The sequence below is a fragment of the Arachis hypogaea genome, chromosome 20 (assembly GCF_003086295.3).
Source record: "Arachis hypogaea cultivar Tifrunner chromosome 20, arahy.Tifrunner.gnm2.J5K5, whole genome shotgun sequence".
Classification (NCBI taxonomy): Eukaryota; Viridiplantae; Streptophyta; class Magnoliopsida; order Fabales; family Fabaceae; genus Arachis; species Arachis hypogaea.
In genome coordinates this window covers 26,739,686-26,752,421 of record NC_092055.1, presented here as the reverse complement: position 1 = coordinate 26,752,421, position 12,736 = coordinate 26,739,686, and the positions used below count along the sequence as shown (strand labels likewise).

The 12,736-nt window shown below is 36.2% G+C and overlaps 1 protein-coding gene across 1 annotated transcript; it reads left to right on the top strand.

The window, feature by feature from the left end:
* The first annotated feature begins 2,388 nt into the window (after positions 1–2,388).
* Positions 2,389–8,012, top strand: LOC112783270 (uncharacterized). The gene is made up of 9 exons (XM_025826143.3): positions 2,389–2,980; positions 3,786–3,995; positions 4,400–4,476; positions 5,444–5,497; positions 5,879–6,139; positions 6,250–6,312; positions 6,785–6,853; positions 6,936–6,981; positions 7,591–8,012. The coding sequence occupies exons 1-9, from the start codon at positions 2,947–2,949 to the stop codon at positions 7,650–7,652; spliced, it is 876 nt and encodes a 291-aa protein (XP_025681928.1). The 5' UTR covers positions 2,389–2,946; the 3' UTR covers positions 7,653–8,012.
* The last annotated feature ends 4,724 nt before the right edge of the window (positions 8,013–12,736 follow it).

Below are 12,736 nucleotides of genomic sequence, written 5' to 3'. Positions count from 1 at the left end.
TAATTTCATTATTTCTTGATTATTTTCAATTGAGTCCAATTATCATGTCTTCTTTCTACTCCCTTTACATGTATGCGAAATTAGCATCCATGTCAATAGAGTAGGCTTCCAACTTGGCTTTGGAGTTGATTAATATTTGGAGACCCTTGAGTTGGAAGACTCAAGAGTTAATTTTGATTGGAAGTTGTTGGCTGGCTCTTTGGCCACTAACGCTAATCCTTCCCAAGGGAGAGGATTAGGACTTGTGAATAGAAGTTGGATCCCTACTTGACTTTTCTTTATTCGGTAAGGGTTAACTAAGTAGAAACAACAACCTATTACTATTAATCTTGGAAAATCCAACAAGGATAGAACTTCCAATTAATCTTCTTCCAGTCAAGGCTTTTTATTTTAATTACATAAAATCTCTTGTTAATTTTCATTGCTTTAATTTATAATAATTTATTTTTCCATTCCTCATTCAAAAATTTCTCAGAAAATTCATAACCAATAACAAGAACACTTCCCTGCAATTCCTTGAGAGACGACCCGAGGTTTAAATACTTCGGTTTATTTTTATTGGGTTTTGTTGCTTTAGTGACAATCAAATTTTTGTATGAAAGGATTCTTTGTTGGTTTAGAAACTATACTAGCAACGAGAATTTATTGTGAATTCTTTACTAGCAAAAATCCGTTCGTCAACCGTATTCGTTGTAGTAGTCATAAGTTGCCTGTAAGCTTGTGAACTCCGTCGTAAGGACGTCCTTGGCTGTCAGGGAAGAAAATTCTATTGCGCCAAAGGATCCTATCCCGTCAACAATCCTCGCTGCTGCTTCTGCATTTATGTTCGCATTTGCAGCAGACGAATCATCGCTTCTGCTTCCTCTACCGACACGGTTTCGCCGCTCATCCCATCATCTGTATCCTGCAACGAAAAACATGCGGCATGTGTGACAACAGGCAGTGGGCCACATCAACATAAACCGGTCAACAAAAATTCATAAAATGAGCAACAAACACACCTGCGACGCCTGGACTCGGTCAAAATTAGATGAAAACTTGTAGCTTCGCTCCACAAACCCATTCGGCTGTCATAGTTCAAAAATCGCAGTGACCGAACAGAACATCGGCGTTATCAATCATAACTACGAGAACACAACTATAATCCCAAACATCCTAAAATAATCCCGTAGCATGCGGAGTCCAACTAAAACTCATTCAACTGTAAGGACCAACCCCAATTTCGGCACAGAATTTAAAAAGTAACAAATCTAATTTGGCTATGTGCCGTTCTAAACGGTAACCTTGAAACATCAAAGGGTTATAACTGTTGGGGACACGAGGAGGCACGGCCCCCAACTGAAATCCATTTCTGCGCATACCTCCCCCGGCATTATCGGACGGTAAATAGCTCAGTGACACTGACAAAGCGTACCTGTGAATCTGGTTGCCCTGTGTGGTCTATTGCCTTCCCTTAGTGTGAACCTCAAGTCAGCCAGATTTCGATCTATACTTCCGCGCCATTCAATCCCGCGTTCTCCTCCTCCGTGGATCGCCGTCTCCGTGCAGGTCGACCAAACGAAGCTTCACACTGACCCCAACACAGCTTTCACCTACTTACCTATTAATGGAGTTTGGGGCTTTGATTTAATACCGGATTCTCGTCTCCTCCCCCTCTTTTTCATTTTTTTGAATTTCATCCCCAACTGCTACTTTTGTTTATTTGTGAACTGACCTCAATCTTTTTCAATAATTGACTTCATTACCTGGTCCACGAAGGTCTTAAATATACTTTTCCCACTGAAGAAACGTTCTATAAAGATGCATAAAAGGTGATGTGTCTTTTGCTTGTGTTAGTGTCTTTTGTCATTTTTAGAAATTTTGTAGTTTACTTTATTACAAATATCATAGGAAGCTAGTTGAAAATTATTTTGTCATTAATTAAAGGCTTTCTAATATAAATAATTTTTTCGTACCTTTGTTAATTTTTTGTTCTTAAATAGACACCATGTGTGTTTTGAGATATCTAAATTTATTTCTAAACCAACTCAGTAACTTTTAACTTTTAAAGGCGTCATGTTATTCAATTTAACTTCTAAAGTTGTTCTTATATATATTTTAACTTTTTTAAATTTATAAAATATCTAGTTTATTTATTACGTAAAGAGAGTTTCTTAGTACGTTAGCATACTTGAATAAACATTAATTAGCACATGATTAAAATTATTAACTTATATTTAATTTTATTAATTATCAAATTTAATTTAAAATATTTTGGAGTTAACAAATTCTAGTAGTAGTGGTGTTATTATTGTTAGTGAAAAAAAAAGGGGGGCGAATGATAGTGTTAAAATATTTTGCTAAGGAAACTAAAACCAAATAAATTAACATCTGAATACTTTTTCAAACAAAATATAAATACAACATGAATTTCGATTTTGTAGATAATTTTATGAATATTCGAATGGCAGCATATTCCCCCACGTAGCTTATTCTTAATTTCTTATGCATTTCACGCATTTGATCCCAATATTCGAAATTTTGAGCCTTTTGCTTACATTTATGAAGAAAAAATTGACCAAGCACAGAAAATTGCGAGAACCTAGCAGGCTACCACCCGCCACAAGGAGCAGAGAAATCGAACGTCAGAGTGCAAGAGATGCGCGTAGGTTAATATTACAACCCGGCGCAGGTTAGCCTCGGGTAGGTCCGAAATTAGCACGGAGAAAGTAATGAGGGGGGCGGAAATCTCAAAGACATAGCAGCTACTAAGACTGATTTATCCACTCTCCTCTTCTCTTCTCTGCTCAACACCTCAACTACACAGACTTTCTCACTTCTTTAAGACTCTAACCGTTTTCTCTTCTCCTTTCCTCACTCGTCACGCTTTTTCCATTGGTTTTTCCTCCCATTTCATTTCCTCTCTTTCACCCTGCGCGATTATTTCGATCTCTCTCGCTTTCTTCCATGGAGGCTTCCGCAGCTATTCGATCCTTGAACTGTATTCTCTCTCTCTCTCTTGCTCTTGGTCTTTGTATTTTTTATTCTGCTGTGTGCTTTGCTGAATGCGATACCTGTTACTGTGTTTACGATCTCTAATCTCGCTGTTGCTGTGTGTTGCGTTGCTTTTCTTTGTTTGATTTGTTTTGTTTGCGTGAATGTGATATGTTAGCGAAATCGGAAATGTTTAAGAGTTTGTGTTCGATTTTTCGAGATTGTACTGAGGCCAGGTTACGTGGAATCAGGGTTATCGAATTTGGATTAGGTCGTGATTTTCCGAACAAGGAACTAGGAGATGAATCTAAGGAGCTAATGGTTTTTAGTTTTGTAGCAATGAATAGAGAGTAGAGGCACTTTGTGGATTTTCCGAAGCTCTTTAAAGTGTAAATTATAGTCAAATTAACTGTTGAACTTTAGGATGAAGCTTCTGGTTCTTGTGATTTAACTTTTATGAGAAATTAAATCATGCTTACTTACAAGGATAATACTGTATATACATCGCTCTTTTGGATTTTAATTAACCTTTGAAATTTCGTAGTTGAATCTTGCTTGACTAGTTGGTGACTTCTGTTAAATTAACCTGTTATATATTTAGATTAGACTTTTGAAGAGGTAACTCTGGAAAGGTGAAAAGAACCAAGCTAACACATATCTTAATTAAGGAAATTGAATTTAAATTTATTCCTTTTTGATGTTTCAAATCAAGCACATGGTTGAAGTTTGTTTTAATTGGATGGCCAAAGTAAAATGTAAAAAATTAGTGTAATCAGATATTCAGATGCCTAACGTTTACTGCTGGATTTCAGATCCCATAGGCTCTATGGCCCCTATGCGATGCTCACTTGAGAAGCCAGCTATAGTTCCCAGCCATAATATAAGGTGGAACTCCAAAAGTAGGCTTTTTGTTCAGCGGTTGGTGAATGGTGTGAAATACATCAACTACCACAGCAAGGGGAACAAAACCTTAGTTTTGTGTGCAAAAACTGCTGACACCATCAACACAACCAAGTCTGAGGGTGAGTTATTAAGATTGTAAAATGAACTATGTAATTATGCTTTTTTCTTTTTTCTTTTGGCTATTGTTTTACTTAAGCTTTTGAAAGACTATTCACTTGCAAACATTTTATAAATAGGTTTATAGTATTTTTGTAGATGTAATCCCAAATTTATTTCCAAAACCTTCTATATGTATTAGAAAGAAGAAGGTCCAAGAGACCTATGCTCCCAAACAAAATCTGTGCCATCTTGTTTCTGTGCTTAATTTTCAACTATTATGTTGTTTACATGGATATGTAATAGTAAGAACCAGGAATCATTTACTTCTGTTGCTGTTATTATGATGGTATTTTCGAAACTCGATGTGGAGGTTAAAAGCATTACCTAATGTTCTTATTGATTTAAATTATTATTTATGATGCAGCTTCTTCAGATACCACTTCACAGGATTCATTGGAGAAAAAGCCTTTGCAAAATGCCACTTTTCCTAATGGGTTCGAGGTTTATAGCTATCCTTTTTCTTTTTGTCACTTGCAATCTCTACTCCATCTGTATCTTGTTGGGAATTAGCAATAGTATCCAGTGATTCTGAAAATTCACCTAGCTATTATAGTATAATCATAGTTGTTAGTATCGTATGATTTGCGATTGATCATCCCAGCAATACAAAAGCAAGACTGAATTGAACATGGCTATGAATCGCAAACGAATCATTAGAATCAATCCGATTCTGTATCAGTGATATGAATAGCTGATTTGAGCGATACAAAAAACAAGGCATTTTTTCCCGTGTTCTACCCCCAAGAACCATGATAACAGCCACGTCTCATTGCTGTTGGTGGACACAACTGCTTCTGTTAGCCTTTGTGATCTCTTCTCTTCTTTGTCGTGGTTGGAATGATGGAGAAAGGAAGATGAACAGAGGCTGTGCAACTAGTTGATGCGTCTTCACTTCTTTTTTGTTAAGTGCAGCACTGCAACTAGTTGTCTTGTTCATTAGGAGTTTCTGTTTGTATTTTCTTTATGGGTTATCGGTGAAATGTATTTTTGGGCTAATTGAATGAGTTCTAGGTTTTTCCTCCCATTTCTTAGTTGGGCTTCCTCCTTTGTCAAAAATATATAACGGGTCTATATCAATGGATATTTAGTAGCTTAAATTTTCTCAGGGCCTGGTGGCGTATTTGTTTTTTGCCCCTTATGACTTTTTCTTAAATGTTAAACCTTATTCAATTTTAGTAGCTTTTTCTTTATGTTTAAGGTATGACATTTTGTAGCTTTTTTTAACATGTTTCTGTATTGTACAATTGGAAACGATACTCACTTCCCGATTCTAAAATTGGGCAAGTGATTCACGCAACTATTTATGGTTTGTTAACTATGAGTTAATTACAAGAGATAGACAATTATGGCCATGTTTTTGAATGTGAATTGATTAACTCCTACTTGTGTCTGGTTTCCTTGTCCTCAGGCTTTGGTATTAGAAGTCTGTGATGAGACTGAAATTGCTGAACTGAAAGTAAAGGTGATTTCTCTAGTCTCTTCTTTGCTACTTTTGCAAAATTTGTGTTACTTGAAAGGTGAAATATAACAGCAAGGATGCAAAGAAACTTCAAGTATATGCTTTAAAACAATAGGTTCACAGTTCACAGTTTGCACACACAAACACACATCAAATAGTTTAGCTGTATGTGTCCATAGCCCTGTGATATAATATGCTGTGTGAATCTTTAGTCAAAGCAATGAATTTGATTATTCAAGATATGTCTTAGGCTTATCTTTATATTCGATCATAAAGATTTCTACCAATTTAGTTTTTAGTGATACAACAATGTAGACTGTACCAATAATTTTAATATGACCACATTTAATTTCTGTTGTGACCTTCATAAAAACACTCGTACAGGTTGGAGAGTTTGAGATGCATCTTAAGAGAAACATTGGAGCAACAAAAGCTCCTCTCTCTAACATTTCACCAACTACACCACCACCTATTCCAAGTGAACCCATGGTTGAATTGGCAGCTGGTACACCACCACCATCACCACCAAAGTCATCTCCAGAAAAGACCAACCCATTTGTAAATGTTTCTTTAGAGAAGTCATCAAAGTTGGCAGCATTGGAGGCTTCTGGTAACAATACCTATGTGCTGGTATCATCTCCCACGGTATTTCACTCCTCAATATATTTAATAAGCTCTGTTTTCACTAATTATCTACGACAAATAGCTATGTGACATTTGTGATAGCTTCTGTCTTTTCTTCTCTCTTTTTTCAGGTTGGCTTATTCCGAAGGGGTAGAACAGTGAAAGGGAAGAAGCAGCCTCCCATATGTAAAGAGGTATATGTGACATGCTTGTCATTATCCTTCATCGACAATGGTTTCTTTGAGTCACATGCTTGCTTTAACCAAGATCTATAATTGCTTCCATTTACATACCATGTGATCTAGGTTATGACCACCAAAACAATGGATAAATTTCTTTTTATTTGAACTTTACATATTATTTTTCAGTTTTATGCTAATCTTCCGTCTCTTCCTGATATCTGAGTCTTCTGTAGTAATTTAAAACAGATCATTGTAATATTAGTTTCTCAAACTTTTGCACAAAATTTGTACATAGTGTCAATAAGTTTCTAACAAAATGAATATTTTACATCTCGAGATGTGAAAGATTCAAATTTATATGCTTTGGTTTCATCAAGCTATTTGACTCAGTCTTGCTGAACTCATTTTCAATATCTTCATTTGCTATTTCAAACCTAGCATTTCTGCTTAAATTCAGTTTTCTGTTTTTAATTAACATCTGCAGGGTGATTTCATCAAAGAAGGGCAAGTCATAGGGTATTTAGATCAGTTTGGCACTGGACTTCCTGTTAAGGTAATGTGTCTCACTTTCTTTCAGGTGGCTCTTTGCTAAATATCTGAATATGCTGAATGGTTTTATTTTTAAAATCTTGCAGTCCGATGTTGCTGGAGAAGTGCTAAAGCTTCTTGTTGAGGATGGAGGTATAATGCATGTCTAAGTCAGTTTAAATATTTTGAGAGATAATGTTCAGTTTGGCACCCGAAAATTGGTCAGAAAAGTCAGTTTAATCTGTGACATTTTAAACTGACAAAGCCCCCCACTTTTAAAAACTTAGTTCCTGTTAGGGGATCTGCAAAGTTTCATCTCACAGTTGTAAGTTAGTGCTTATGTGGACTGTTAAATGCTATCTTCACACTAAGATGACTAATTGATGTCAACACTTTTTAATTTTGGTCGATATAGTATCCAAAGTTGTTTCACAAGTTTTAATTAAATAAAATATGGTAGATACCAATTAAGTCACATGAACCAATTTCAGACACTATATTGACCACAATTAAAAGTGTTGACATCAAGTATCAAAGTGAGCATTTAACTGTCCACATCAACACTATACTAGGGTTTGTGAAACGGAAATTTGCCAAGGGACTACAGGGAATCACATTTCTAAAAGTGGAAATTTAGTTGGTCATTTTAAAAAGTCATGAATCAAATTGACTCATCGGTTCAATTTTAAGGATCAAAATGGACATTTAAAGGCATAAACTCTTTAAGTTTCTTACCGTTTTTCAATTGTTTCTAATTTACAGAGCCCGTTGGTTACGGAGACCCCCTTATTGCTGTCTTGCCATCTTTCCATGACATCAAGTGAGCAAAGCCTAATGCTATTGTTCCTGGTTAGTCATGCTGCATTTATTTTTTGGGAAATATCGGCGAAAGTTTTAATTAATTTGAGAAACAATTATTAGTGCCTTTTTATTGGGAAAAGGCGTTCTTGTTGAAAATTATGCTTTGTATACCAATTGCTTATATTATATTGGTTAGCTATTTCAAGACCATAAGTAAAGGTGAGCAAGCCAAAGGAGTTTGATTGCTTTCTTTCTTTTTGTCCCAAAAATGTGTGTAGGTGTTGCTTTTAATGTCTGAACCTGAACGATTCGTTTCATTGTTTGCATATTCGTCACTGATATGATCTAAATGAAAATCTTATAAAGAGAAAGTTAGCATTGAAGAATGTTTACAATTTTACTCTGATCAAGTCTTGCATTGTGATTCGTATCACAATCTGCCACTTTAACCCAACACCTTCACCAATTTGATTACTACGATACATGGCATATTTTTGGATGTATTTAGATTCATTTTCATGCGGAGTATGTTGGACTACTCATTCGAGGGTAGTGTCTGTAATTTCTTACTACATCAAAACAATGGCTAAGCAAATACCGTTACATAAATCCCTTATATCATACTTGGTCAACCAAGCACGACTTATTGTTTAAAAGGGTAAATTAACAAAAGGGTAAATAGCTATTTTTGACCATGAAAGATTTCGATGGTGACATTTTTATTCATGAAAGATGGAAATTAAAGTTATATCCATGAAAGATGGGTTTTTATAGACAAAATTATTCCAACTCTAAAATTAAATAAAATTCTCAAATTATCCTCTAATATAATCTAATTCTAAGCTTTAATTTTATTTTACACCACCACTTTTATCTTCAACAACTACTGTCACTGATGCCATCACCATTATTAGGAGTGTACATTAAAAAATCAAAATGTGGTCAACTAGTTAAAAAATTATAACTACATTTTGGTTAATTAATTTAACAATTTTTAAAAATTATATTTATATTTTTTAAAATTGGTTAACCAAAATCAAATTTTTAAAAAATTGATTTTTAACCGATTAACTAAAACCAAAACAAAATTTTAAAAGTTTTAATTTCAATTTTTTAGATTAAAAATTCAATTTTAAAAAGATAGTTTTTTTAGAAAATTGGTTTTTTTTTTTCCCAAAAATGGCTTTTTTATCCAAAAATAGGTTTTTATCCAAAAACCGATTTTATTTTTTCAAAAACCAATTTTTTTATTCAAAAGTTAGTTATTTTTCAAAATTGGTTTTTATTTTTATAATCGGTTTTAAATTTTATAACCGGTTAATAACCAGTTTTATCATATAAAATCAATTTAGTTAGTTAACTAAGATTAAATTTTTGGTTAACCAAAAAATAGGTTTAGTTTTTGGATTAACCAAACTATGTACAACCCTGCCTAATTCTACCACTGTCTTCACCACTTTCAAACACTTGCACCGGTACAGCGAGTCACCATACTTCAACAGCTTCACATAGTCTTTTGCAATCTTACCAATAAGATTCCTGGCAGCATTGATCTATCCAAGTGCAACCTTGTAATGGTCTTTGTTGTAGAGCATGTGGAGGAGACCTCCGTAGAACGGGCGAATATCATTGAGGCAAAGAAACTCATCAATAATGATAGAGAGCTTGTCATGAAAATTTTTGTCGAGTGTACTTCACTTATTTTGTAGACAGGAAATTGCATATTCTTTGTGCGCGATGGTTGGTATCTAGCACTGGGTACGGGAGATGACGGTGGTGGTGGTGGTGATGGTGATAGCAACAGCGATGGTGGTAGTTGAGGATGAAAGTAGTGGTAGGATTTAAAATTGGAGGAGTGGTAGTGTGGAGTAAAATTAGAAGTTAGAGTTAGATTATATTAGAGTGTAGTTTGAAAATTTTATTTAATTTTTTAGGATTTGGATAATTTTGTCTGCAAAAATCTATTTTTTATGGGTATAACTTTAATTTTCGTCTTTCATGGGTAGGAATGTCAGCTTCCGAATCTTTCGTGGTCAGAAATTGTTATTTACTCTTAATAAAATCATACTCGAAAATCGGGTAAACTATCATTTCCACTCACGAAAGTTCTAAACGCCGACAAATCTACCCATGAAACAACAAAATTAAAGTTGTACATATGAAAGATCGACTTCGTACGACAAAACTATCCAAATACTAAAAAACTATCTAAAAACGGGTTAACATTCAAAATCGTCCCTGAAAGATCACGCGTTCTCCATTTTTGTCCCCGGATTATTTTTTTAATTAAATTAGTCCCTGAATGAATATTTTTAAATCACGTTCGTCCTTCTGTTAATCTCTTGATGCTGCCGTTAAAAATCTACTGACCTAGAACATGAGCTGGTAGCCCATCCTACCAAACGACGTCGTTTTGCACTTCAAGAGTATGCAAGTTGTGAAACGCCACCGTTTTGAGAGTAGAGAGTGTAACGTTTTGTACTTTGTCTCCTGAATAAGTCCTCAATTGTTCTTCTTCACTCTCACCGTGACTCTCTGTTTCTCTAACCCATAAGCTACCATCACGAAGACGAAGAAGACCGCGCCGTCGTCCGCAACCATTAGAGTAGTTGTGGAGCATTATTCGTGCGTCAGTCTTGGAGCTTGGTGGGAATCTTGAAGGCAATGACACAACGTTGTTTCTGCGTTTGACGTGAGAGGCAAAATTTTTGTATCTTGTAAAAAAAAATTGGTAACACTATGTAAACTCTTAGTTTACCCATTATATGATTGAGTCATGGTGAAAAATCTGTTAGTGCATAGGGTTTAGGGTTTCATCCCAGGATTTGGTTTATGATATGGGTAACAATGTGATGAGCGGATAATTTATACGCTTTTTGACATTGTTTTTAGTATGTTTTTAGTAGGATCTAGTTACTTTTAGGGATGTTTTCATTAGTTTTTATGTTAAATTCACATTTCTGGACTTTACTATGAGTTTGTGTGTTTTTCTGTGATTTCAGGTATTTTTTGGCTGAAATTGAGGGACTTGAGCAAAAATCAGATTCAGAGGTTGAAGAAGGACTGCTGATGCTGTTGGATTCTGACCTCCCTGCACTCAAAGTGGATTTTCTGGAGCTACAGAACTCGAAATGGCGCGCTTCCAATTGCGTTGGAAAGTAGACATCCAGGGCTTTCCAGCAATAGACGACGTAAACTGGCGTTCAACGCTAGCTCTCTGCCCAAATCTGGCGTCCAGCGCCAGAAAAGGAGCCAAAACCAGAGTTGAACGCCCAAACTGGCACAAAAGCTGGCGTTCAACTCCAAGAAGGACCTCTACACGTGCAACACTCAAGCCCAGCCCAAGCACACACCAAGTGGGCCCCGGAAGTGGATTTATGCATCAATTACTTACTCATGTAAACCCTAGTGACTAGTTTATTATAAATAGGACCTTTTACTATTGTATTAGTCATCCTGGATTGTATTTTGATCCTGTGATCACGTTTTGGGGGCTGGCCATCTCGGCCATGCCTGGACCTTCCCTTATGTATTTTCATACGGTAGAGTTTCTACACTCCATAGATTAAGGTGTGGAGCTCTGCTGTTCCTCAAAGATTAATGCAAAGTACTACTGTTTTCTATTCAATTCATCTTATTTCGCTTCTAAGATATCCATTCGCACCCAAGAACGTGATGAAGGTGATGATTATGTGTGACGCTCATCACCATTCTCCCCTATGAACACGTGCCTGACAACCACTTCCGTTCTACATGAAATAAGCTAGAATGAATATCTCTTAGATCTCCTAATCGGAATCTTCGTGGCGTAAACTAGAATGATGGCGGCATTCAAGAGAATCCAGAAAGTCTAAACCTTGTCTGTGGTATTCCGAGTAGGATTCAATGATTGAATGACTGTGACGAGCTTCAAACTCGCGATTGTTGGGCGTTAGTGACAGACGCAAAAGGAGGGTGAATCCTATTCCAGCATGATCGAGAACCGACAGATGATTAGCCGTGCTGTGACAGAGCATGTGAGCATATTTTTCACTGAGAGGAGGGGATGTAGCCACTGACAACGGTGATGCCCTTGCATAAAGCCAGCCATGGAAAGGAGTAAGACTGATTGGATGAAGATAGCAGGAAAGCAGAGATTCAGAGGAACGAAAAGCATCTCCATTCGCTTATCTGAAATTCCTACCAATGATTTACATAAGTACCTCTATCCCTATTCTATTATTTACTATTCGGAAACATCATTATCAACTTATATCTGCCTGACTGAGATTTGCAAGGTGACCATAGCTTGCTTCATACCAACAATCTCCGTGGGATTCGACCCTTACTCACGTAAGGTATTACTTGGACGACCCAGTGCACTTGCTGGTTAGTTGTATCGAAGTTGTGAACCATGGTGTTGGCACCATGTTCTTGGCGCCATTGCCAGGGAAAGAAAGAGCCATGAATCTTACATCATTAAAGTGTAATCACGATTACGCGTACCAAGTTGCTCACATTGCCAGGGATTGTTCGAGCCTGGATATCACAATTTCGTGCACCACAATGGCAAGACTCTATTTTTGTGGCTTCGAAAAATAATACATGTTGTTTGTGTTAATGAAGTAATGGTTACCGGTTTAGTTGTTGTGTTGGTGATGAGTTAGTGTTATGCATGTTCTGTGTTAATTTTTGGTAGGGTTTGAAGGCATTGATAGTCGTAGATGGCTTGTTACATTGACTTTTTTTCTTAATATTGTTGTTTGCTATTATATAGATGGACGGTCCTCCAATGACATTCATATTTCATTATGGTAGAAATTTTAAAAATGATGAGAAAGGAAGTAGAATTTATGAACCAGATAATACAGAAGTCTTGATGGGGTTAATAGGGATACTCTTGATGTGTTTTTTGTTAAAGGATACTATAAAGAACTGGGATATGCTGGGGGGGACATATGTTGGTGGAAAGTTCCTTGGCTGTTGGTCTGCGAAATTATTACTCTGAGGTTGTAAAATTTGTTGTTCGTTCTCTCCCTGGCAATGGCTCCAATAACTGGTGCACAATACCATGGTCCAAACATAACTTCACAACTTCGCACAACTAACCAGCAAGTGCACTGGGTCA

Excerpts from the sequence above, each read along its gene's own strand:
- LOC112783270 (XM_025826143.3), top strand. The coding sequence starts at position 2,947 with ATGGAGGCTTCCGCAGCTATTCGATCCTTGAACT. Across the intron at positions 3,996-4,399 it reads CAACACAACCAAGTCTGAGG|CTTCTTCAGATACCACTTCA; the intron begins GTGAGTTATTAA and ends TTTATGATGCAG. Across the intron at positions 6,854-6,935 it reads GCACTGGACTTCCTGTTAAG|TCCGATGTTGCTGGAGAAGT; the intron begins GTAATGTGTCTC and ends AAAATCTTGCAG.